This window comes from Anolis carolinensis, chromosome 3, assembly GCF_035594765.1.
Source record: "Anolis carolinensis isolate JA03-04 chromosome 3, rAnoCar3.1.pri, whole genome shotgun sequence".
NCBI lineage: Eukaryota > Metazoa > Chordata > Lepidosauria > Squamata > Dactyloidae > Anolis > Anolis carolinensis.
The window spans coordinates 141,844,470-141,872,181 of NC_085843.1; the positions used below are offsets into that span (position 1 = coordinate 141,844,470).

General features: G+C 40.8%; 1 protein-coding gene across 2 annotated transcripts in view; it reads right to left on the reverse strand.

Moving 5' to 3' along the window:
* klf5 (KLF transcription factor 5) overlaps positions 1–5,213 on the reverse strand; it is a 41,564-nt gene extending 36,351 nt beyond the window's left edge. The window contains exon 1 of one of the 2 annotated variants that reach the window (XM_008106905.3): positions 4,906–5,213. In XM_008106905.3, the coding sequence (XP_008105112.1) occupies positions 4,906–5,079 (174 nt within the window). In that variant the 5' untranslated portion in view covers positions 5,080–5,213. Of the gene's footprint in view, positions 1–4,516; positions 4,602–4,905 lie in introns of those variants that run through there. The other variant, XM_016992290.2, reaches the window with a different exon arrangement.
* Positions 5,214–27,712: the final 22,499 nt, after the last annotated feature.

Here is a 27,712-nt window from a genome sequence, read left to right on the forward strand (position 1 = left end):
GTGGGTTTCTATGGCCAAGCTAGGATTTGAACCCTCAAAATAATCCAATACTCAAAATACTATACTGTGCTGGCTCTCTTTGGAACACAGCTCCCAGAATCCCCATCCAGTACAGCTACTGGCCAAGCTGACTAGGGAATTCTGGGAACTGTAGTACAAATAACTCTGCCAGCCTCTGCCCAAAAGATGCCATTAGTTCCAGGCCTCTGGATTTCAAGAGCTTTTTCAAGCCTTCACCTGCCTCGCAGTAAAGCCAGAGTTTTCTAACATTACAGCCCCAGTAAACACTTCCACATGCATACATCTCTATCCTAGAAGATATCTTTAATTACTACAAGGTAAGGTGGGGATCATTTAACTAGCTAAGAAGTACTGGAGAATCTGTGGGTGGAAGCAGCCTGATACATTACAGGCAGAGTCATCAGTAAAACATTTATCATGCACTCTCCAGTGAGCAAATGCTACATTCCCCCTTGCTCTGTAAGTAGTCCACTCATGCCAGAACCCTTTTCATACCACACTGCCGAAGTGCGGGTCTGCTGACCAACAGAACATTGGAGAAATAAGTTTATTTTCAGTGTCTCCAAAGCCACAGCCACCACCAGAAAGCCCTCACCCGAAAAAAGGAACAGCAGCCCTCTTGTCTCTGCTCTCAATCTGCCCTAACATGCCAGGCGACTTTTTCCAGATCTTGTTTACAACCCCAATGTTGCTTGTTTTGATGACAGAAACACTTATATATATTTGGGGGGGGGGGGGGGGGTATCGCTGAAACCAACTTTCCCCTTTTTTTACACACGCACTTCCCTGGTTCCCTAGTCTATGGGCAAATCAATTCAAGCATAATACTAGGGGCAAGTTTGTTTTCTGCTGCTCTAGCAATAGATTCACACTGCAGGAAAAGATTCCACCTCAATATTAGGAATAACTTCCTGACAGCAAGAGCTGTTCAGAAGCCAACTATGCTGCCTTAAAATGTAGTGGAATCTCCTTCTCTGGAGGTTTTTAAGCAGAGGTTGGATGGCTAGCTGTTGGGAGGGCTTTGATTGAGTGTTGGTGCATGGCAGACTAGGGTTGGACTGGATGGTCCTTGGGGTCTCTTCCAAGTCCAGAATTCTATTATTTCTTTGTTAGCATGCCATCAAATGCACATGGCATTTTATAATATCTTATTTCTTCAACTGTAAGACACCAGTTATTGTAAGCCACACCCTAATTTCTGTGCCAACAAAAAAAACATACGAAAAGACACCTGTAATTCTAGAATGCACCCCATTTTAGAGTTGTTTATACACACACAAAATGTGTCTTGCAATTGAAGAAATACAGTAAAACTAAAAAGACTACCAAAGCTGTACAATCCATAACATATATGCATATACAGAGCTGCAAACAGAGCTTTGGGTTGCTCCACTGGTGGGATTTTCCACTCAGGTTACCCCCAGGAAGGCTACCCTGAGTTTGGAGGAGACATAATATACAGGCAGTCCCTGAGTTACAAACATCCAACTTACAAACTACTTTAGGGGTGAGACAATAGGAAGTGAGAGAAATTAGGATCTAGGAAGGGAAATTCACTCCTGGAAGTTATCATGACCTGAAAGGTGTCTCCACTGAAAGTTTATCACCAATCTTTGTTTCCACAACATGCTAAATTTTTCAAAATCCAATTTTCACAGGGACAGAAAATGAGGTGATGTTGTTTAATACTCTTTTAATATTTGTATATTTTAAGTTGTATTGAAACACTTTTAGTTGTGAGCCGCTTTGGGTCTCCATAAGGAGAGAAAAAGCAGGATAGTATACATACGCATACATACATTGATATGTGAGCCCTTATTTACAATAAGGGATAGAGAGAAAAATATGTGTGTGTGCATTATACACCCACACCCCCACACACATATATATATACACACACACACATACAGAGATATGTGAGCCCTTATTTACCATAATAATAAGGGCTCAGGAGAGAAATATATGTATTATCTATATTGCACACATAGATATATGAGCCTTTTTTATTACAATAAAGGCCCACAAAAGAAAATTGTGTGTGTGTTATACAGTAGAGTCTCACTTATCCAACATTCTGGATTATCCAACACATTTTTGTAGTCAATGTTTTCAATATATCGTGATATTTTGGTGCTAAATTCGTAAATATAGTAATTACAACATAGTATTAAGGCGTAATGAACTACTTTTTCTGTCAAATTTGTTGTATAACATGATGTTTTGGTGCTTAATTTGTAAAATCATAACCTATTTTGATGTTTAATAGGCTTTGCCTTAATCTCTCCTTATTATCCAACGTATTCGCTTATCCAACATTCTGCCAGCCCGTTTATGTTGGATAAGTACTCTACTGTATATATACATTTATATATCCACGTGCACACATAAATATGTTATCCCTTTTTTACCATGATAAGGGCTTGCAAGAGAAGTGTGTGTGTATATATGTGTGTATATGTATACAAACACATATAGAATCACAGAATAATAGAGTTGGAAAAGACCTCACAGGCCATCCAGTCCAATCCCTGTCAAGAAGCAGGAAAATCACATTCAAAGCACCCCCGACAGATGGCCATCCAGCCTCTGCTTAAAAGCCTCCAAAGGAGCCTCCACCACCATATACTAAGGAACTGCAAGTGAGCCCTTATTATTTATTTATTTCAGGGATTTCTATGCAGCCCTTCTCCAGGCGGACCCAAGGCGACTCATGTCATCTTTAAAATTTACAACACAACACAAAATCATTACCTAAAAACATTTTTTTTAATTAAGAGTTCTGTGAATGCTCCATATCATCAGCCATATTATAAGCCATAAAATTAAAATCAGTTTAATATTCCCCATATGACCCAAGGTGCTAAGATTCAATGAAAACTTCTTTCAAACAGGGAAGTCTTCACACCTTTTCTAAATGACATCAGGGTGGGAGCCAATCTAAGGTAATTTCTATTGTATGTGTCTGTCTATATAAGCAGATCTGAAGAATGTTTTATCAGAGGCTTTAATGGCCGGAATCACTGGGTTTTGTGAGTTTTCTGGGCTGTATGGCCATGTTCCAGAAGCATTCTCTCCTGATGTTTCACCCACATCTATGGCAAGCATCCTCAGAGGTTGTGAGATCTGTTGGAAACTAGGCAAGTGCGGTTCATACATCTGTGGAAAGTCCAGGGTGGGAAAAAGGCAAGTGTGAATGGTGCAATAGGCCAGCTTGATTAGCATTGAATGGTCTTGTAGCTTCAGAGCCTGGCTGCTTCTTGCCTAGGGGAATCCTTTGTTGGGAGGTGTTAGATGGCCCTGATTTTTGCTTATCTGGAATTCCCCAGCTTTTTGCATATTGGTCTTTATTTACTGTTCTGATTTTAGAGATTTTAAATATTGGTAGACAGATCGTCAACAGAAAGGAGGAAACTGAAAACAATCTGGTTACAAGTACAGTAGAGTCTCACTTATCCAACATAAACGGGCCGGCAGAATGTTGGATAAGCGAATATGTTGGATAAGAAGGAGGCATTAAGGAAAACCTATTAAACATCAAATTAGGTTATGATTTTACAAATTAAGCACCAAAACATCATGTTAGACAACAAATTTGGCAGAAAAAGTAGTTCAATATGCAGTAATGCTATGTTGTAATTACTGTATTTACGAATTTAGCACCAAAGTATCACGATATATTGAAAACATTGACTACAAAAATGCGTTGGATAATCCAGAATGTTGGATAAGCGAGTGTTGGATAAGTGAGACTCTACTGTATTAAAAAAAACTCTAAAATCAAAACAGTAATTGAAGAACAACACTCTGAACGCAGGGAAATTCCAGGCATGAAACAATCAGGGCCAGCTGACACCTCCCAACAAAGGATTCCCCCAGATGGAAATCAGCCAGGCCTTGAAGCTGCAAGGCTTTTCAATGACAATCAAGGTGACTAATTGCAACATTTACAAGTGCCTCCAACAGACAAACAGGAGTTCTTTCTCTCACGGTGGACCTTCCACACATACATAAACCCCACTGGCCTAGTTTCCAACAGACCTCACAACTTCTGAGGAAGCCTTGGCAAAACGTGAGGAGAGATTGCTTCTGGAGCATGGTCATACAGCCCGGAAAACTCACAGAAAACCCAGTGATTCCGGCCGTGAAAGCCTTCAACAAGACATTGAAACGGGTGTGTGGAGAAAAAGTATCCACACACAAAATAAAGAGGCCCACATGGAGCAACTCAGGGCTGGTTTCAAATTAAAACCGTTCGTATGCTCTCTCTATATATATATTGATCGCCTACCGGCTGTTAGAAATTGTGGGAGTTTAAGTCTAAAACACCTGGAGGGCCCAAATTTGCCCATGCTTGGTGTAGTGTGTGTGTGTTTATTTAAATATTTTATATATACACACACACACGAATATATATAACACATATACACATACATCTAACCGTTTGCATGTTCTATATAATCACAGTCCCACTCCATTTCCCTCTCTCTATACATACATATAAAGAGGCAAAGAGAGTGGGATTGTGGTCCGCGCGCTCCCCTTTTAGCTCTTCCAGCTGTTGGCGGGTGGCTCCGCTTCGAGCCCGCCTGGTGGGGCAGAAGGGAGGCCGGGAGGCGCGCGCTCCTCGGGAAAGGGCGCTGCGTGGGCGAGGCGTGGGGCGCGGACGGGGCGAAGCAGGAGCAGCTGCTGCTCGGGCGTCCGGGGCCCGTCCGCCCACTCCTCCTGCCGGGAAGAAGGGACAGCGGGAGGCGGGGGCGTCTCCCCTCACGACATTCAGTCCAAGAGGGCGCCTTCTGAGGAGACTGAACTCGGCGGAACCTGAGGCGAGGGGCGGTGGGCCACGGCGAAGAAGCGCCTCCTCGGGGAAGCGCCCACACTGCTCACCTGCGCCATCTCCTCCGCGGGACTCTCCTGAGGTGGCGGCGGCGGCTTGAGGTCCTGCTCGTTCCCCTGCGCGAAGAGGGGCGCCTCCCTGCCCAGGACGGGCTTGAGCTGCGCGAAGACGGGCTCCTCGACGGGACCCAGGCGGGCGCCCATGTTCAGCACCCGCGTCGCCATCAGGAGCAGCAAGAGCAGGAGGAGAAGGGAGCGCGCGCCTCCTCGCTCGCCGGGCCTCGCGCCGCGCCTCTCTCTACCTGGCCCAGGACGGCGCTCTGCTCCCCGCCCGGACCCAAGGCCCGCCCCCCGTTGCCATGGCCCCGCCCTCGCCGGGAGGGGCCTCCTCTCTCTCCCGAACAGACAGGCAGGCTCAGGCGCCTCCCCTGCCCCGCCCCGCCCTCCTCTTCACGCGACGCCCCTCGCGCCAGAAGCAGCGCGAGCCCGAAAGAGGATCTTTCAAAAAAAGAGAAACAACGCTCTGTCATTCGGCCTTAAACTGTTAGGCCAGGCGTCTGAGGCGTGGGCAAACTTCGGCCCACCAGGTGTTTTGGACTTCAGCGCCTACAATTCCTAACAGCGTAAGGCCCCTTCCTTTTCCCCCTCAGCCGCTTATGTAGGAGCTGAAATTCAAAACACCTGGAGGGCCGAAGTGTGCCCATGTCTGGTGTACCCTGTTAGAATGATATGCCCTTTCATAGGGATCTGCTTGGAGGCGCCCTGTGATGCAATGGGTTAAACCCTTATGCCGGCAGGAGGCAGTTCGAATCCGGGAAGAGGGGTGAGCTCCCGTCTGTCAGCTCTAGCTTCTATTGGAATGGTTCACAACCTGCCCCCCCCCCATATGTTTTTGGCCTTCAACTCCCAGAAATCCTAACAGCTCGTTAACTGGCTGGGATTTCTGGGAGTTGTAGGCCAAAAACATCTGGGGACCCAAATGTTGGAGAACCACTGTTCTGTTGGAAATAACTGCATCCAGTCTCGGCACCAGGCATCTAGCCGGGAGGGGGGGGGGGGCTTGAGGGGCTTCAGCCGACCTGAAATTCTCAGGGTGGTCCTCGAGAAGGCCTTACATTTATTATTTAAACTGTTATGTTTATTCATATCATGATCTGATCACCATGCTCAATATATCCCATATGCAGGCCTGTAGCTGGGGGGGGGGGGGGGGGGCTTTTATCTATTTCTGAATTTGCAACTCATAATGTGCACTTTTCTTATCCACTTTTGCAACCTCATTGGTTTTAATTCAATGTCTTAATATTGCGTTTCTGGTTTTTGTTTTGGGTTTTTTCGGGTTATTGTGTATGTATTATTACTGGTTTTTGTTCTGTATTTTGATGTTTCGTATTTTGTTATTGTTTTGTATTTTATTTTGCTGTAAACCGCCCCGAGTCCCCTTGGGGGGAGATGGAGGCGGGATATAAATAAACTTATTATTTATTTATTTATTTATTTTTAGGGGTTCAACCCCCCCCCCTGAAATTTTTCAAATATATATTTAAAAAAACCTGGTTTACTCATGAATTTTAGCTGATTAACCAAATCCCCATGCTAAGTCTATGAGACGCAAAAAATTAAGAGCCCCTCCGGGCACTATCTCAAGCACATATTGACAGGTCTGTAGCTGGGGGGGGGGGGGGAGGTTAGGGGTTCAACCCCCCCCCCTGAAATTTTCAAAAACCCTCCCGATTTTTTTTCTGGCTACGGCCCTGTCCATATGCATGGGGGTATTGGAATAACGATACAAAAGGTTTGCTAGGGTAGATCCTCTCCCACCCAGACTCAGCCCCCCCCCCCCCCCCGAATCAAAATCCTGGCTACGGGCCTGCTGGGCACATATCCCTTTGGAAATACAGTAGAGTCTAGCTTATGCAACCTTCACTCATCCAACGTTCTGTAAATGGCCCCGGCCTAGTTTACCTGTCTAAACACATCTCCCTCTATGAACCACCACAAAGACTAAGATCTTCTGGGGAGGCCCTGCTCTCAGTCCCGCCACTGTCACAGGCGCGTTTGGCGAGGGACAGGGCCTTCTCAGTGATTGCCCCGCAGCTATGGAACTCCCTCCCTGACGAGATTAGATCAGTCCCCTCCCTCCTGTCCAGAAATATGGTAAAGACCTGGCTGTGGGACCAAGCTTTTAGGGCAGTGCAATGAGGCAATAATAGGAAACCTACTCCGCTGACCGGAGCCAGCATGGTGTCCTGAGTTGGTTTAAATAGCTGATTTTAAAGTAGATATAACTTATTTTAATGTGTGTGTATATTTATAATTATTTTATGTCTCAGCATGGGGAGTTTGTAGTATATATGTTGTGCTTCGCCTTGAGTCCCCTTCGGTGTGAGAACGGCAGAATATAAATGTTTAAAATAAATAATAAATTATCCAGTATAGTCTTCCTTTTAGTAGTCAGTGTTTTTGTAGTCTATGTTTTCAATACATTGCAATGTTTTGGTGCTAAATTTGTAAATACAGTAATTACTACACAACGTTACCATGTATTGAACTGCTTTTTCTGTCGATTTGTTGTAAAACAATGTTTTTCTGCTTAATTTGTAAAATCATAATGTTATGTGATGTTTAATAAGCTTTTCTTTAATCCCTCCTTATTATCCAACATTTTTGCTTATCCAATGTTCTGCCAGCCCATTTGTGTTGGATAAGCGATAAATGGCAATCATAACCTTAAAGATTTTCCCCAGATATTAAGCCTAGTTGTGTCTGACTCTGGGGGTTGGTACTCATCTCCATTTCTAAGCCGAAGAGCCGGCGTTGTCCGTAGACACCTCCAAGGTCATATGGCTGGCATGACTACATGGAGCACTGTTTCCTTCCCATCGTTACATATTGATCTACTCACATTTGCATGTTTTTGAACTGCTAGGTTGGCAGAAGCTGGGGCTAACAGTGGGAGCTCACTTCACTCCACAGATTCGAATCGTCAGTCTTTCAGTCAGCAAGTTCAGCAACTCAGCAGTTTAACCCATTGTGCCACCAGGGGCTCCTTATTAAAAAGGAACCTTATTGAAAAGGAAAAATGATGTCCTATCCATTTGGCAAATGTGAAACCCCATGAACATGTGGAGACCACCTTTTGAAAACCACTAGTCAAGAAAAGGATGACTTTGTTAAAAGTCAACCCTTTGAACAAGTGATATTCACAAGCATTCATGTAATGGCACACAGGGAACTCAGCTGTTGAACTGAAGAACCATGTCTTTGAATTGCCAAGGACAAAGGCATCCCACTACAAAATATATATGTGGCTAGCAGATAATAGTTGTTTCTTTGCAGTTATGTTGCAATAATGCTAACATTATTGATCAAAGTTCAGAGAAAAATATTACAGTATTCCTCCCTCATCTTGTATCAGAGGATTCCTGGTTTAGAGCCAGCCATGTCTTCCTCCAAAACACTCCATCTCAACACACAGATTTTTCCCCCAGCAAACATTCAACATTCTTCCAACATCAAGGAGGAACTTCACTTCCACTGAGTTACCGCATGTGTGTTTGTGTATAATGTATTTTCTTTCTTTTTTTCAAATATATACCCTCTCTTTTTTTTCACAGTGCTTGCATACTAGGTGACACCTACCACCTAAGCTTGCTGTTAAGAGGAGTAAAGATGGTGGTGTCCACAGAGATTAAACTGCCTTTCTTCCTATTAAAAATATGGTGTGAATGCTTCCTTTGAACTATAAGTATAGGTCCATTTCATGGTATGTAGAAGCAGTGAGTTGGCCAGAAATAACCCAAGGGCATCACCACGTCTGTTCTGAAATGCACGCCCACACACAAATTCCCATCTTCTCTAAATATTGCCAGAGACACAAGCCATTCGTAAGGCTCCATTTGGCCCAGTGGATCTGAAGGTACGCGGTTGTGGCTGGAAGAACACACCATGCCCGCTGAGACAGTCATTGTGAGCAGAGAAATGAGGAAATGGGGCAAATGGTACACATTGTATCACGAAGTCATCATACAGTTTCATGCTGACAACTAACTTCGAAAGGTGAATTTATGCTAGCTCCATTGTTGTTCCCATCTTCCAGATGCAGTGGGGACCCAACCTGGGCACAAACTTCTGAGGCCCCTTCTACGCTGCCATATAAAATCCAGATTATCTGATTTGAACTGGATTATATGACAGTGTAGACTCATATAATCCAGTTCAAATCAGATAATCTGGATTATCTGCTTGGATAATCTGGATTATATGGCAGTGTTGAAGGGGCCCAAGTGGAATTTTGAAAAGTCCTTTCTCAGTGCAAGGCCATTTCCCCCTCACTATCTACTACTGCCTTGCTGCTCCACAACATCATTATATACATGTGGGAATACAATCATTGAGTTGGAAGAGACCAAAGACCTCATCACACTAGAGCATGGATCCACTTTAAATCTGGTTGCCGCTTCCTGCAGAATTCTGGAGCTTGTAGTTTAGGGAGTAGCATTTAAACTGCTCAGCCAGAGAGGTCCTGGGCCTCACTAAACTACAAATCCCAGAATTCTATAGGAAGCAGCAACCAGAAGTCCAACTCCTTGCAATGAAGGAAAGGCACAATCAAAGCAGCTCTGACATATGGTCATTCAGCCTCTGCTTAAAATCCTCCAGAGAATAAGATTTCACCATACTCTGAAGCAGCCTATTTTATTGTCAAACAGCTCCTACTGTTGATAAATTCTTCCTAATTTTTTTTTATTGTGTCAGAAGCGAATTGAGAATATATTGCAAGTCACTTCTGGTGTGAGAGAATCGGCCATCAACAGAGACGTTGTCCAGGGGATGCCCGGATATGTTACCATACTGTGGGATGCTTCTCTCATATCCTCACATAAGAAACTGGGGCTGACAGATGGGCGCTCACCCCATCTCATGGATTTGAACTGATGACCTTCAGATCTTCAGGTCAGCAGTTCAGCCGGCACAAGGGTTTAAGTTGTGTCAAAACTGGAAACCCATTTTAATAAGTGGCACTAAAAGTTGTGGTAGAAATATTTGGCAAACTAACACAGACACACAAAGTCTCTTCTGCACAGAACAGCAAGAAGAAACTTCAGGTGGAATATAAAAACAGGATGAAATAGCAGAACCGAAGTAGGACAGAAAGTGTGTGACAGTTGAAAGCCTGGCAATCAGAGTATGCGAAGAATGGCTTCCAATGTGCTTAGTCACCAATGACAGGGCACCAATTCTCCCATGCGGGGGAAGAGAGAAGGATAGCTACAAAAAAGGAGTGCAAATGTTTGAAGATATTTCAGCGTTTGGGTGTGGGGTGGCAACACTGAATTGGACACATACAGTTACAGTACTCTGACATTTCTGGTCATTGCATTCCTCAGTACTATATTCATCTGTTAACTAAGACAGGGAAAATCTCAAAGTAGCATCAGGTGTAATCTACGCGTGCCACCTCAACAGTGCTCACATCAAGTGATCTTGTTTAATTTCATAGCTACTGTCTATAAAATTGCGACAAACGTTGTAGACTTCACAAGTTTTGTTGCCAGGGGTGGTATGATATATTAGCTAGCATGATGACTAATATACCATATCACCCCTAGCAACAAAAGTTCACCATGAACTTACAAAAAGATGGTGGGACATAATATGGCCCTACTTCAAAAGGTTATAGTATCCTGAAGGAATATATATCAAATACTATGATATATATTCCAGCAATTGCTATTGAGACATAAGAATATTGCCCACCCTGGACCTTGATGCGGGACATTTTATTAAATCTAGAAATTCCAAGGACTTCAATGGCAATGATCTATGCTTCATACTAAGACAGAAATTGTGTAGTCCTATTTGAAAAGGAAAACAATAGGGCTTCCTATTAAATAAGTTAGGATTTAATGGTTGAAGTAACAAATTATGTGGAAGTTTCATTGATTTGTTAAGCTTGATTAATCATCTGAAGAATGAGCAATTCATTTGCTTAATCTAGTGAATATAACGTCTGATGTAAGACTGGTTGATTAATCAATATGAGTCAGTTTGAACTGTGTGAAAACTATGACCTTTTAAAAGAATATATAGGTAATGTAATGGGGAATTTAAACTCATTTTGTATGACCTAATAATCTGCAACAGCTTTTAAAACATCATTTACAGTTCTTCACCTACCTTGAAACCATATATCATGGGATTTTGATAATATGCACATGCATTTTAAACTTTATAGATTAATTGGTTCAAAGATGTGCAATGCTTAATTTCATGTAGTTAATCATGCAAGACAATCCAACATTTTGATAACCAGGATCAATTTTTTAAGTTTGTTAGTATATTTGTGGGTTTACACAGAAATTGTTTGGTCCTAGTAATCTAATTATGTCTATGATCTAAAGAAGTATACATATGAATATCTCTCTCAACTAAAATCAACCCTTGTTTGGGTTTTGGGGTCTGTCTGAATTTTATTATTATTATTATTATTATTATTATTATTATTATTATTATTATTACTACTACTACTACTACTACTACCCTGCTTTATCCCCCCCAAAGGGGACTCAAAGCGGCTGAATTCACTTGCCTAATCCATCTTCAGAAGGAAACAGAAACGTGAGAGCAAATATGATCCAGTTAGTCTGCATAAAATCACTAGGACTGATTTTATGGAAGTACAGATGTGCAACTTGGAAATGTCTTTCTAAAATGGTATCACTGGGAGAGACATCCCCAAACCGCACTCATCAAGGAGATCCAAAAGGGACAGCAGGCTGTCTCAGATATGCTTTTCTCTCCATCAGCTCTTTGCAATAAAAGTCGTGTGTGGCAACATTTTTTCCAAATAAAGGCAAAATATCCAAGAGAGAATTATGACACATTAAAATAGACTCCCCACAGAAACAAACAAAACACATATTTCAACTGAAGGCTGCAGTTCTAGGCACACTTACAAGGAGTAAGAGCCAAAAATACACAATTAGAGGCCAGCTCGATTCCATGGAGTGTGATAATCAAAGTAAATGTACACTTGATGGAAAGCATCAGAAACAAAATATTCATGCATAATTATGTTTCTGCAATTTGCAGCAAGAACCCAACAAGCAAGGCATGAATGCAATTATACCCACATTTCTGCCTTCAAGTCACTGGTCAACTTATGATGATCCCATAAATTCATAGGCAACAGATGCTCAGAGGCCTTTTGTCAGTTTCTTCCTCTGAAAATATAGTCTACAGCATGATCCAAGTACTAACCAGAGCTGACCCTGCTTAGCTTCCAAAATCAGACAGGATCTGGCACCTTTTGGGTGTTTAGGCCCTATTCAGTGACATGTCACATATAAAGCTGCAGTTAAAATACAGCCATGAGAACCCCATCTGCCATGAATGGGTCCGTTTAAAACTTGCCCAAGTTGGTGGTTATCACTAAAGAATGCCATTATTCAATTACGTTGTGTGTAAAATGTTTGTCCTAAGTCTACCATCATCCAACTTCATGGGTGATTTTTGAATCTACTATTAAAACCAAGGCCCCTTCCACACTTCTTCTTCATTCACGCAGTCATTTCCGACTCTTCGTGACCTGCTGCAGATCCTTCCACACAGCTGAATAAAATCCCACATTATCTGCTTTGAACTGGGATATATGGCAGTGTGGACTCAGGTAATCCAGTTCAAAGTAGATATCGTGGGTTATTCTGCCTTGATATTCTGGGTTATATGGCTGTGTGAAAGGACCCCATGAGAGAATGCAACCAATTTCTCCATGCCACGCATAGTTCTCAGGCTCTATTTTTCTTTTTGTTCTGAAATGAAACCCACTCTGAGCATTGTAATCCTTCCTCATACAGGTGTTACAGTGGAATCCTCTGCTTCAGGTACTAAAATAACTTGAATGACCTTGAGGTCTTTCCTATCTTTTTGTCTGAACAATTTGTTTGTCGGTTTGTTTCTTGCCTTCAGGATGTTTCTACTGACATTGCTGAATGGTAACTTATCAAGAAGTTCAGGTCTATTCATCTGGGTCTGAATACAGACAATGGTCTCACAACAGGAGTTAATCTATTCAACAATGTAAAGATGATTGCATTAGCACTGCTGGCTGCTGCCCTGAAGGATCACTTGCAAACATTTCTGTCACAGATGAGACTGCATTCCATTGTTATTTAATTCCAAGCATTACACTCCAGCAACCTTGCTTCATATCAAACATACTTTCGATCATCACACTCCATGCATCTAATAAAGTTAGCTATTAGAAATGTAGGGATACACATTTTTGGTGGGTACATTGGAATTTGGGGAAATACTCTGGCCAGCCTTGGAAAACATGACAAAATTCAAAATGTTGGCACCTTAGTTATGCACTCTCTGCATGCATGTATGTTTACACTTTGTTTTCTCTTATGTATGCAGGTTTTCTCCCAAACTCTCAAAGTCCACCTTTGAAGTATTCCAGACTCTCTCCTTCCCTTTCAGGATACATACAATTATCCATACTGTGAATCTACCACTTTCATGATACTGAAAACATGGGGTTCTCCACTGGTGGGAGATTCAGGGAACAGAGAAGTAGATCCTACTATAAATGACTCAGTGTCTAAGGGCGAGTTTTTCCTACTTTCTCGCTTGTCCTCGGTCATAGTCTGCTTTCTCTGTCTCACATCTGTCTTACTCAAAACCACTATTCTCACAGGTGGGCATGTAATGCTGCACAAAGCCCAGAACAGAACAAGAACTCCCAGCCAGCACACACTTCTTGCGAGAATCACCTTTCAGTAAGTGGAGTGGCAGGGCCATGGCTATGTGTGTCTTCAAACAGTTTCCAATTTATGGTGACCTTAAGGCAAACCTATGTTGGCAAGATTTGTTCATAGGGGGTTGCCACTGAATTTCTCCGAAGTTGAGAGAGTGTGACTTGCCCAATGTCATCCAATGGGTTCCCATGGATGAGCAGAGATTGGACCCCTGGCCTCCAGAGTTCCAGTCCAGTGCTCAAGTACGATACCATGGCAGCTCTTGAGGGGCATGATATTGAACTATTATCGCTTTCTTCCAATTTGACTATATCTCAGTCCTTAGGGATGGCTCACATTTATATAGTGATCATTCAGTTACTGTAATATTTTGTGGCAATTTCGATGTTTGAATGAGTCATGATAGATTTAGCTTTCAGCTTATTCCATTTGCATTCAAACACAACACTTTTGAAGGTGTTCCTTATTTAGTAGTGAGTAAAGACGTTTTCCAGTCCATTTGGCTGACAATCACTCAGGTGTTGTTGAAGGCTTTCATGGCCGGAATCACTGGGTTGTTGTGAGTTTTCCGGGCTGTATATCCATGTTCCAGAAGCATTCTCTCCTGACATTTCGCCCACATCTGTGGCCTGCCTCTAGGTTTACACTGAACTGAGTTGGAGAAACAAACTATTTGTTGGTGCCACGATGGACATGTTTAACAGCATTTCCAGGCCACAGCAACAACCACCAAATTGTGCATCCAGTTTATAAGTTCTTAATGCATTAATATAAAGACGATAAAACACGAAATGTTTCCAAATAAAATGACCGCTTTGAACACAAACAAGAGAATGATTATAAATGAAAGGGAAAAGTGGAGGAGAGCAAGATGGACACGCAACACCTATGCTAGAAATCCTAGTGGAAATGGTAGACATCCATCCTAATCCGGTGTCACAGGTATCTACAAAACTACACTTGAACAAAACTGCACTTGAACAAAAAATGAAAAAAATCTTGCTAACAGTATTTTAAAAAACTCTAAAATCAGGACAGTAAATAAAGAACACTCTGAAAACAGAGGAATTCCAGACATGAATTAATCAGGGCCAGCTAACACCTCCGAACAAAGGATGCCCCCAGGCAGGAAGAAGCCAGACCTTGAAGCTGGCAAAACAATTAATGTGAATCAAGGTGATTAATTACAACATTCACACAGGCCTCCAACAGACCAGAGTTCTTTCTCCCACCCTGGACCTTCCACAGATATATAAACCTCCCTTGCTTAGTTTCAAATATACCTCACAACCTCTGAGGATGCCTGCCATACATGTGGGTGAAACGTAAGGAGAGAATGCTTCTGGAACATGGCCATACAGTCCGGAAAACTTACAACAACCCAATCACCCAGGTCTATAGCAAGAGATTTGGTAAAGTGACTGAATTTGTGGACTGAGTCTTGCATGTGCAAGCATCTACACACCACACAATGGCTTTTAAGGTGGCTGGTGTTTTCACTCTTGCAAGACAATCTGTTTGTCTTATAGGAAATCTCCTTTCTTGAAGGAGGACAGGGATGAAAAATTCTGTCTGCCTGTTTGATGAGCATAACAAAATGTACACAAACGGCTTCTTAGTATTCCTTTACAGGAACAGGTAAAGATTTCTCTGACGCAAGCCAAAAACTCAGAAGGTACAGTCTGCACTGTACATGACCCAAATATAGATTATTCACATAAACATGTCACATAAACAGGTCTGTGCACACATTTTCTCTGGCATCATAAATTCAGGCGGAGTGAAGGACTACATCCTTGCATAATTCTTCCTGGCTTTCTGTGACTCAAACGCAGTAATTGGGATGATTAAATAATATTTCAAAAGTATTCTAATTGTTCATCCATAATCAGGTTTTAGAAGGACAAACCAGGTTGGACACACACACAAAATAACCTGTTCAGGATCAGGGCCAAATCTCTGTTTTTTTGGTGTATGAGATATGAGCACTATTTTAAAGGAAAAACAAAAAGAGCATCTGATAACGCAAGAACATTATTTTACAGATTTGGCAAACAGCTTCTAAGAGTGACTATTGAATCCACTTTATGGTTTGGTTTGTTTTTTTTTAAGAAAAGGGGTCAGAAAAGAAGAGGGAAGGTGAAAGGGACATTGTGACACAGATATAATCTAATAGGTAATCCCGCCTTTAAATGAAGATCTTACAGTGCAGCGATCTGGCCAGAGAAAGATAGATTAGCTCCCTAAAGATGATCAGACTATGTAGAGGAAAATGATACCACTGAACCAAAATGCTTGGAATGAGAACTATTTCAGATTTTACAATGTATGTTAATACATCATGAGATGGGACCCGAAACTAAACATGGCATTCCTTTATGTTTCACAGACAATTTATACTTTTAGGCTGAAGTAATTTTATACACAGGATTTTTAAAAAATGTGCATGAAGCAAAGTTTGAGTACATTGAACCATCAGACGATAAGGGTGTCAGATTTTGGAGTACCGTATTCCAGATTTTGATATTTCAGATAAGGGACACTCAACTTGTATAGTAAAAAATGTCTTCAAGTAGAAACCAACTCGAACACCACAACAACAAATCTCTGAGTACACATTTAAAAGACAGGGCTGTAAGGATTTTTATCTTTGTATCATTGATTTATAAACAAATCTTATGGGCTTCAGAATTATGAAAGTAATAATTTTGCCTCTCCCTGGTGGGTTTTATTGATGTTTTTAATCTATTTTTAAAGTCACTAAAATCCACAAATATCCTTGTATGTTCTATATCATAGCTTTTAAAAAGAAGAAAATAACACTATGTAACAAAATTTGAAAAAAAATCTGTTCATGATTTGAAAGTGTTGTACCTGTTTAACTATGCAGTAGCTGCTTTGAAAGTAGTTGTCAGAGTCCAGAAACCATGTTTTTGTGGCTGACACAACTATGTTGTATTGGTTGAGACTCTTTGAAAATCTATAACAAAATGTGCTGCAGTTTAATCATTTTTTCCCCATGTTTTTATGATAGAACCAATTAGAAAATGACATTTATAACAAAAATCATGTTACATGATGTAATGTAACATCCTAATCTCAAAGAGCAATTTCATTTCCCCCAGGTCCTTATTGCTTTTTCTTCTCTTTTACAATATTTCCCCTAATTTTCCCCTTTCATCCATGGTAAAATTAATTATACAAGAAGCTCACAATGTTTTACTCTGACTGTTTGCAGATTAAGAAAATAGAAAGAGGAAATCAGAATGGGACATGAAAGATGTTGCAGCAACTCTTCCTACTTTCATCTCCTTACTCTGGATGAGGGCGAGTGCCATGGAGATGGCAAGAAGGCAATTGCTCTCATCAATCTATCAATACAAATGTTTATTACATTACTGGATGTACTTGGCCCAGAGATATGCCCTATGCATGGAAACAGTTTTTTAAGAAACCACCAGGAGATCTTCATTTCCAAAATGTGCCAAATGGAGATGAAGCTGTTTAAAAGTATGAAGCCGCAGTTAAGTGGAAACTCGGTTAAATTGTAGAAAGAAGAGAAAAAAGAAAAGGAAGGAAAAGCTCTGTCTCGAATGCCAGGCAAAGTGGTGCTCTTCAACCACTATAATGGCATTTCCATCAAAAGACAGCTGTGCAACTTTAAAACACTTAAAAGCAGGCTATTGATCTGAATTGTGGGACTGAAACCAATTTCTGTGATTTTTTTTTTTAAACTATCAGTCCGGCACAGACTGATAGGGTTTTTAAAAAAAAAAAAAATCACAGAAATCAGTCGGGCACAAGGAGTTCCGGGTGGCGCAGTGGGTTAAACCCTTGTGCCGGCAGGACTGATGACTTGAAGGTTGGGCTGCTGACCTGAAGGTTGCCCAGTTCTAATCCAATCCGGAGAGAACGCGGATGAGCTCCTTCTATCAGCTCCAGCTCCATGCCGGGACATGAGAGAAGCTTCCTAGAAGGATGGTAAAAACATCAAAACATTCAGGCGTACCCTGGACAACATCCTTGCAGACGGCCAATTCTATCACACCAGATGCAACTTGCAGTTTCTCAAGTTGCTCCTGACACTAAAAAAAAAGTCAGGCACAAAAACAATATTTTAAAAATGTATGTTTGTATATTTCCCACTCTTCTGTATGCATTCTATTAAGAACGATCTATAGGACCATAGCTATCTAAAGATGAGTTGTCATAGTGATGAAAGGACATGACGGTGAATTTTATTACTTACTCAAATATTGTGCCACATGAAATATTTTAAATCAAAAGACAGAAAGGAGTCCAGCAACACCTTTGGGACTAGCTGGATTTTTGTTGTTTAAAATAGCCTTCAATGAACCATATTCTACATTTGTCACATGAAATGGGCAAACTGGCATTGCAGATGGACTGCTACCCTTGGTGACAGGCCCTATCACATGACACTGTGTACATCCGAATTTTAGTTTGCCTCCTTCCCACCCCCATGATTCTCCTGTCCCTAGCTATTAACGGGTAAAATCTATCACCAGCTCCTAATCTCACCATGGTCCCATCAGCCACTTTGGTGTGATGGGTCCCTTCCATTTCTGTGGTGATATGCCAGCACTCAGGACTCATGACATCAGGGAGTGTGGGCTCTATTCATCCCCCTCCTCCCCCTTGCCATTCCCAAGTTGGCTATTTTCCTTTTCTTTTGCACATATCTTTGTCCTTTTTGTTGTTTTTAATGTTGAAATCGCACAACTGTGCTAAAAATGAAAATTTAAAAAATAAGAATATGTAGAGACGTGGGGTTACAAGGTTGTGCGGAAGTATGATAGCAGGATCATGGAGTGGTGGATCAACATAACTGCACTACTGAAGAGTGATGTTGAAAGTGCTCAATGAAATTTATATCCACTATCTATTCTAATGTGAAAATAGTTGAATAGCGAGTTGGTCTGATACAGTCCTAGGAGGTGATAAAAGTTTAAAGGACTTTCTCTTTGGACTACAACTCTAAAAATTTATTGTTTTAAATCTGTATTTAACTGCTTATGTTTTTATTCTTTTATATTGTTGTGTATTGGCATAGAATTCTGCCAGTTTTGTAAGCCGCCCTGAGTCCCTTTGGGTGAGAAGGATGGGATAGAAATTATGGAAATAAATAAATAAATAATAAAAGGCTGTAGGTTTGTAAAGTCCAAAAAAGGAAGAAAAGGAAGCTCAGTTTAAATCAAGGCTGGAGTTCAATGGATACTAAGGAGGTATACTGCTTAGGAGCCCCGGTGGCGAAGTGCGTTAAAGCATTGAGCTGGAGACTGAAAGGTCCCAGGTTCAACCCTGGGAGCGGCGTGAGTGGCCGCTGTTAGCTCCAGCTCCTGCCAACCTAGCAGTTCGAAAACATGCCAATGTGAGTAGATCAATAGGTACCGCTCCGGCAGTCCATGCAGTCATGCCAGCCACATGACCTTGGAGGTGTCTACGGACAATGCCGGCTCTTCGGCTTAGAAATGGAGATGAGCACCAACCCCCAGAGTCAGACATGACTGGACTTAATGTCAGGGGAAACCTTTACCTTTTATACTGCTTTAGCTTGTTGAAATTATTGTGTATATGTGCAGCCTGCAGGTTCCCATGTGACCCTGAAACCCACTTTTGTGGCCCCCTGACACCCTTGAGCAGACCTCCAAATCTTCCCAATGCCCCAATAGTTTAAAAAATGATTCAGGCCAATTTGGGGACAACCCAAAAATGCCCACAAAGCCTCCAAACCAGCTGCAAAGACATTAATTTCTCTCTCTCTTTCAAACTCCCTGATCACCCCAGAAACGACCAATAGTGGCAACCAGGAGAGATGCGGTGTTATTTCCATACCATATATGGAGGTGACAATTACCCCCGACCCCTATTAAGCTATTTAAATTATTTTATTGTTTCAAATTTTCATTTTTTTACTTGTTTAAAATGATTTGGCTCATCTACATGCTGAGATCTTTCAATATGGGGCAAGGTATAAATAAGTAAATACATAATTAGGACTCCTCCCAACTCATCGCTGTCATACACCTGACAAACCTCCACTTGATATTTGTCAAAACGATTTCATATTTATGTATGTGGATAACTTAGACACATATGAGGATGGAGCTTGGAGAGAGATTCTGGGGAGAGCATGGATAAGCTCCCTCTGTCAGCTCCAGCTCCCCATACGGGACATGAGAGAAGCTTCCCGCAAAGATAGTAAAATATCAAAACATCCGGGCATCCCCTGGGCAACATCCTTGCAAACGGCCAATTCTCTCATACCAGAAGAGACTTGAAGTTTCTCAAATCGCTCCTGACACAGAAAAAAAAAATCATTCTCTTGTTTGGGGCCAAAGCTGTCATTTTATTTGAAAACTATCATGTTTTATAGTCTTTATATTTGTGCATTAAGAACTTATAAACTGGATGCACAATTGGTGGTGGTTGCTGTGGTCTGGGAATGCAATGAAGTATGTCCATCGCACCACTGACAAATAATTTGTTTCTCCAACTCAGCTCAGTGTAAACCTATAGGCAGACTTGGCAAGTCTCCAGGGCGTCCCAATTTCAGAGGTACTTGGATGGGAAAGGTCTCTGAAGGAAGCCGCTGAACAAAACTCTCACCTTCCCGCATTCCAGGAGATGAGATCTAAGACCCTTTTGCTCTCTATGCCCAGGGCATAAAGGCACTTGTAAATGGGAGATTTAAAGTACTGACAGCTGTTAAATAAAGAGAAATGACAAAAGAGCTTCCAAGTCTACTCTTGAAAACATTAAAAGTTCTTTTGTAATGCTTCTTCGGCATGCAAACAAGGAAAGGAGTGGCGCAACAGACTCTCTTTCCTATACACATACACACTTCATTCAGAAAAAAACCTTTGTGTCTTCTACTGCTAAAGTACTGTAAGTGTGTCATAGTGTTTTTTCCTGTCTGTCATGAAAAATATCTATTAAAAGGCTCCTTTCTAAAACGATTACTACATATCTCTCTATTCTGGTATAGGGCTAGTAAGAAGGCAGATTCATGAAGCCAGGGTCCCTCACCTCCCACTCATGAAGAATCAAAAGGGCTTTCATAATTCAAACCCATTAAAGCAACTACAGTAGAGTCTCACTTATCCAACATAAACGGGCCGGCAGAATGTTGGATAAGCGAATATGTTGGATAAAAGGAGGGATTAAGGAAAAGCCTATTAAATATCAAATTAGGTTATGATTTTTACAAATTAAGCACCAAAACATCATGTTATACAACAAATTTGACTGAAAAAGTAGTTCAATACGCAGTAATGCTATGCAGTAATTACTGTATTTACGAATTTAGCACCAAAGTATCACGATATATTGAAAACATTGACTACAAAAATGCATTGGATAATCCAGAACATAGTGTAGCACTCAGGCTGCTACATCACGCTTATCCCGGCTTACAGTATAAATCATTAAAATAAAATATGAATGAATTATTAATCTATTTTTTTCGGTCTACAGTATGAAACAGTGAAATACAATATGAATGAATGATGACACTGCCATCAACTATTTTAAAACAAGCCAGTGAAAATAAAATACAGTACAGTTCTAATCTGCAGCAGAAGCAGCAAATACAGTAAAAAAAAAAAAAAGCTACTTAACACCAAAGGAAAGAAGCCTCCCCTAAAAACATCCAAGATAAATCCAAGTAGGCAAGGTCCTTGGCCATTTCAATCCCTCCAAATGCAACCAGAGGTCAACTAGTGTACTTGCATTTCAAACACAAGAGACTCTTTGGCTAAGATCGTGCAAGAGAGGACACTATGTTCCCCCAACTTCTACATTGAAACATACAATCAGCAATAGTTAATTCATAGATGGTAAGACTACGTAATGGCTACATCTTATCTAGTTACTTCACAGCTATCTTTCAAAGTTTTAGAGTACATCTACATGGTAGAATTAATGCAATTTGACACCACTTTAATTGCCATGGTTCAGTGCTGTGGAATCATCAGGCATGCCTTTTTACAAGGTATTTAGCAGGTGCCTCATCAAATGACAGCAATTTTGATTTCTTCATCACCCACTGAAAACCATGTCATTTAAATTGATATGTCTATATTGGGAATGGGTAAATTTGGGCCCTTCAGGTGTTTTGGGCTTCATCTCCCACAATTCCTAACAGCTGGTAGGCAGTTAGTAATTATGGGAGTTGAAGTCTAAAACATCTGGAGTGCCCAAGTTGTCTGGTGTATATTTATAGAGACAAGGACTATCCAGTTCTACAGATGCTATTGTTTTATGATAAGCTATAATGACAATGATTGAGAACTGTCATCTACATTGACAATGATTGAGAACTGTTGTCTAACAACACATTTCCAACAAATTGTAATACATGTACGGGTGACTAAATCTCTGAGTTCCTTTTCCATCTCTTTCCCTCCCACTGTATTTTTATATCAACTTGCCAGGAAAGAAATCCCAAGGAGCACATGTTTAGAGATGACACAGCACACTGGAAGCATTCGCCTCTTCTGTACAAATATAATCATATTTACCACAGTTTCTAGAAAACAAATGGCATGCTGGTTGACTTGTTTTTGTTAACTTCTTTCCCACCTGGAATGATAATCATACTGCAGATCCACAGTATGGTGCTTTTGCAAAGCCAAATAAAGGCTCTGCTTGAAAACAAAGATCACCACAACAAACTGTAGGCAGCCTTAATCAGTTATCTGTGCAAATATCACATAAGAAGTTTGGTAAGTAGCAACTGCACTGCAAGAGATGGTCGTGGGACAAGAAGCTCTTTACTATTTGTATTTATTGTGATCAAAGTTAGTATTTGTTCTGAAATCTTTATCGGTTTCTCAGCAGAGTCTCTAAAATCGTATGTGTTAAATTGGCATTTCAGACAAGTAAGCGTAGTGCACTCTTTGTGCTCTCACTTGTAATGGCAATTAAGGGCAAGTTGTTTTTCCAGAAGCAAGGAAACATTTCTATAATTAAATGAAGGAAAGGAAAATATTTTTTGGAAAAAATAGTTTGTTCATTGAAGAAAATGTTTTTCTCCTCTTTCTAGACACATGCAAAAATTTAAACAAACCCCCCATTTTCCATAAGGCAGGGATACACCTTTCAGGTGCCTCAGCCCCCATTTACACTTCCGTATAATGCTGTTTCAAACAGCATTATATGGTCAGTGTAGACTCATATATAGTCATTCAATGCAGTTAGTCTGCATTATATGAGTCTACACCAGGGGTCCCCAAACTTTTTATGCAGAGGGCCAGTCCACAATCCTTCAAACTGTTGAGGGGCCAAATTATCATTTGAAAAAAAATACAAACAAATTCCGATGTACACTACACATGTCTTATTTGTAGTGCAAAAACAACAACAACAACAAGAACAATGAAATAACAATAAAAGAGCAATACAATATTTAAAAATAAAAACAATTTTAACCAACATACATTTATCAGGATTTCAATGGGAAGTGTAGGCCTGCTTATGGCCAATGAGATAGTCAAGTTAATTAGGATTGTTGTTGTTGTTGTTGTTGTTGTGTGCCTTCAAGTCATTTCAGACTTTGGGCGAGCCTAAGTCTAAAATTTATTTATTTATTTACTATATTCATTTACTACATTTGTATCACACCCTTCTCACCCCAAAGGGGACTCAGAGTGGCTTACAAATTATATGTACATACAATATGTTATATTGTTAGCATAGCACACTATTAGCATTATATATTACTATATTGAACTATACCACCATACTGTAATATTATTAGTAATACTATTAGTAATATATAATTAATACTATTGTATGGTATTATTATTATTAGTGTTATATTGTATTACATTATAATATTATTATCAATATTATATGTATATACAATACATTATATTATAAAACTGAGGGCGGGGGCCAGGTAAATGACCTTGGAGGGCCGCATCCGGCCCCCGGGCCTTAGTTTGGGGACCCCTGGTCTACACTGACCATAGAATGAAGTTTCAAATTGCATTATATGGTAGTGTAGACGGAGCCTCAGTTTCCCTCTTGTAGATGCTCAGATTGTGATGATGTGGGTACAACTTTTGGGCCAGGATTTGCAGCATCAATCCATTTCTTGGTTGCCACATGAAGGTGCCTAGACAGACATTCTAAAATGTATCCAAATTTATTTAAAATCAAAACACACTGCTCAAATGAAAGAGTCATGACACATCTCTGGGGAATAACTTCTTTCTGTGTAATATAAAGAACCCATTAAATATACTAATTCCTTCTACTTCTTATAGGTTAAGGTTATTGGGAGTCCTCATCCCTTAGCCAGCATGGTCCATATTGAAAGATAATGGGAACTGTAGTTCTATAATATCCATAGGCCTGGAGATTTTCTCTTTCTACAGAAATATGGGGTTCAGCAGGCTTTGGCCAATTCCAATTCCCTGTCCCAGAGATATCACTGCCTTGGCTTTGGGAGGAAACTTGAAGAATACAGAAATTTATTCAGCTGCTTATGGTCCTTTGGATTCACCTTTGTTGAAGAGCAGAGTAGATCCCATAGTCTTGAAGCCTGCCTAGCTCTACTTTTCCGAAGCACAGTTCTTTGCTATCTTATCTGCTTTGCATTGGCCTCGTTCATCCACTCCTCCGACTGTTCTGATTTTGTTTTAACAACAAAAAGTAAGAGCACTACAGCAACAGAGGCACTAGATATACTAGGACAATGAAAGGATTATGTACTTATGAATATGTAGTGTTCAACTAAAGTACATGAGGAAGTATGTAGCACTGGTAATCATTTTTTAAATTATTCTTACTATTTATTTGTTATATAGCTATTTCACTAGACAATTATATCACAGTGTTCTCCTTTAGCTTCCATAGCAATATCCTATGGGATGCTGGGATTTGTAGTTTGCGGAGGCACTAGAGCTCTCTGACTGAGAAGTCTAAGGACTCCTCCCACAATTGCAAATCCCAGGATTCCATAGGATGCAGCCATTGAAGTTAAAGTGGAATCATAGTGATATAATTGTGTAGTGTGAATTGACTTTGGGATAAAAAGAAACTCAGAAGTGGGCAGAATCTTGCAGAGACTTGTTCAACCAAAGGACCACACAACATTTCGGGCTGATAGCAACACAATTTTGTCATTTAAATGGGTATAACTAGTGATATTGCACAGGTACAGAGTTTTGTTTTAGTACTCAGGATTAGGAAATAATTCACCATTTGTGGTGTTTTGCTCAGCCATCAGAAATGCAGAAGTATTGGTAAAACATAGAAAAGGAGGTTTGGAAAGGAGGAACAGGAGAGGAGATTCCATTTGAACATTAGGAAAAACTTCCTCACTGTGAGAGCTGTTCAGCAGTGGAACTCTCTGCCCTGGAATGTGGTGCAGGCTCCTTTGCAGGCTTTTAAGCAGAGGCTGGATGGCCATCTGTCGGGGGTGCTTTGAATGCAGTTTTCTGTGTTTTTCTTGGCAGAGGGTTGGACTGGATGGCCCACAAGGTCTCTTCCAACTCTATGATTCTTTGATTCTTCGTTGCGGTAAGGCTATTTTAAGAGATGCTAAGGTCCAATACAGAGTATCTTGGTTAAAACTTGAAACTCAGCATAAAAACAAAATCAAACAAAACCCACACCCACACAATGTATTTAGAGCTTTTCCCCAATCTAAGGTCCTAAATGAGAGTTTCTCAGCCAGGGTTCCCTATGAAGGTACCATGGATGAGTTCATCTGCACTGTAAAATGAATGCAGTTTGATACCACTTTAACTGGCACGGCTCAATGCCATGGAATCTTGGCATTTGTAATTCGGTAAGGCACCAGCACTTTTAGGTAGAGAAGGCTAAAAGTAAGGGTAAATGTTTTCCCATGACATTAAGCCTAAAGCTGGTGTTGTCCGTAGACACCACCAAGGTCATATGGCCAGCATGACTGCATGGAGCGCTGTTACTTTCCCGCTGGAGTGGTACCTATTGATCTACTCACATTTGCATGTTTTGAACTGCTAGGTTGGCAGAAGCTGGGGCTAACAGTGGGAGCTCACCCCGCCCCCGGGATTCGAACCACCGACCTTTCAGTCAGTAAGTTCAGCAGCTCAGTGGTTTAACCTGCTGCTAAAGACCTTGTAAAACTAGAACTCCTAGGATTCCCTAGCATTTAAAGTGGTATCAAATGGCATTCATTCTGCAGTGTAGACACACTCCAAGAGTCCTGTGATACATTGTGATTTAATTATATAATAATTCCAAGTGTGTCTCTGGGGTAAATGGATTGAGAAAGGTAGCCCTAACCTGGCACAGGGTGGGGGGGAAAAGTATCACTGGCATGCTTCATGATTGAAGCAATATCAATGCCTGTCTGAACAAATTCCTCTTAAAACAGTGGATCTAAAATTACCTCCCTGGACCCCTGGCAGGACAATATCTCTGCGATCAGATCAAAGTGCTATTTCCAGTGAAAGTAATGATCAAACACCCCCGGATGTCTAGCCTCTCTTAATCTTACCCACTTTCCAACCCAGACAGCAAGTATTGATAGCATTGTTTGTTCCTCTCCTGTGATGAGACGCTATTTGCATTTCAGTCAACATTTCAAATCCAGTTCATTCCTTTAAGAGCTAGGAACAGGATTTACATTACCCAGCTTTACGTTGAGCAGTGTTTCTTCATCAAAGCAGCTGAAAGTATGAAAGCTCAGAATGTATTAAAAATACATACCTGTCTTGAGGCTTTCCGAGCTCATAGTCCTGTTCCACATTTTGTATTAGCATGTAACCTCTCTAGTATCACCTTTCAGGAGGCTCTGAAGATTGTATCTATATAGATTGTATCTTCATTTGAATACAGGTACTTAGATGTCAAGCCCAGCTGCGCTATCCCTTTTCAGTGCTCATAGGCTGTATCTATACTGTAGAATTAGTGCAGTTTGACACCATTTTCACTGTAATGGTTCAATGCGATGGGATCATGGAAGTTGTAGTTTCATAAGGTCTTTAACCTTCTCTGCCAAGGAATGCTGATCCCTTACCAAACTACAGTTCCCAAGATTCCATAACATTAAGCCATAGAGCTAAAATGGTGTCAAATGTCATTAATTATACAGTGTAGATACCCCTCAGATGTTACTTATTGAGTAACTATAGCTACTTTACTTTCTGATTCTGGCATGTATTGTTCAAGGGAACAAAATCTTTCCAGACTCTGCTTTGCAAGTCAACATGTCGTCACTTCATGACTACTAATTGTGAAGTAAGCTTAACCCAAATCTGTTCTAGAACGGTCTAGCGTGGGAAGGGTTTTGTATTTTAAAAAGGGAATGTGAATGCATGCATGTATTCTTCAAAGTAAGCATGTATTTATGGAGTGGCACTTCATACATCATAATGTATATTTATGATGTTCCTGGAATTCTGTCAGTCTTGACGGAAATGGAAAACAGAATCCCAGATGAGAGTCTGCAAATGTAGGTCTGTGGCCATTCACATAAAATAATGATGATGATAAAGTCCTGCATTTGGAAGCAATACCCAAATATGAATTTCTTTTCTTTTTTCTCTTTTGAATCAACACAATTTTTTTACAAAAGTCATTTTTTTACTTGGGTGTTCTGTTGCAGTTCAGGAAAGCTCTTAACATTGCAATGCTTGCGGCCTATTTACTTACCTACCTACCTACCTGGCTTTATAGATATACTAGCTTGGGTACCCAGCGTTGCCCGGATTATTTGGAAAAGTCAATTTTAAAATTGTACAAAATGCAAAATGTGGATTAACTACATCTGACATCATGCCAGGTTAACCCTGAGAAATTCCATCAGTACTTAGTTTATGTTGGGCAAATTTGCTCTAGATGCATCATTGGTGGGGTTCAGTGTACTCTGTGGCTGTAGGGTAAACTACAACTCCCACTATGGCGAGTCAGTCCCCTCAAACCCCTCCAGTAGGTTGAGTTAGTCATGGGGGATTTGTGTGCCAAGTTAGGTCCTGGTCCATCATCGGTGAAGGGCCTAGTTTCTCTGGTTGTGAGTGAACTACAACTCCCAGAAAGGAAGGTCAGCCCCCCCCCCCCCAAAAAAAAAAACCCTC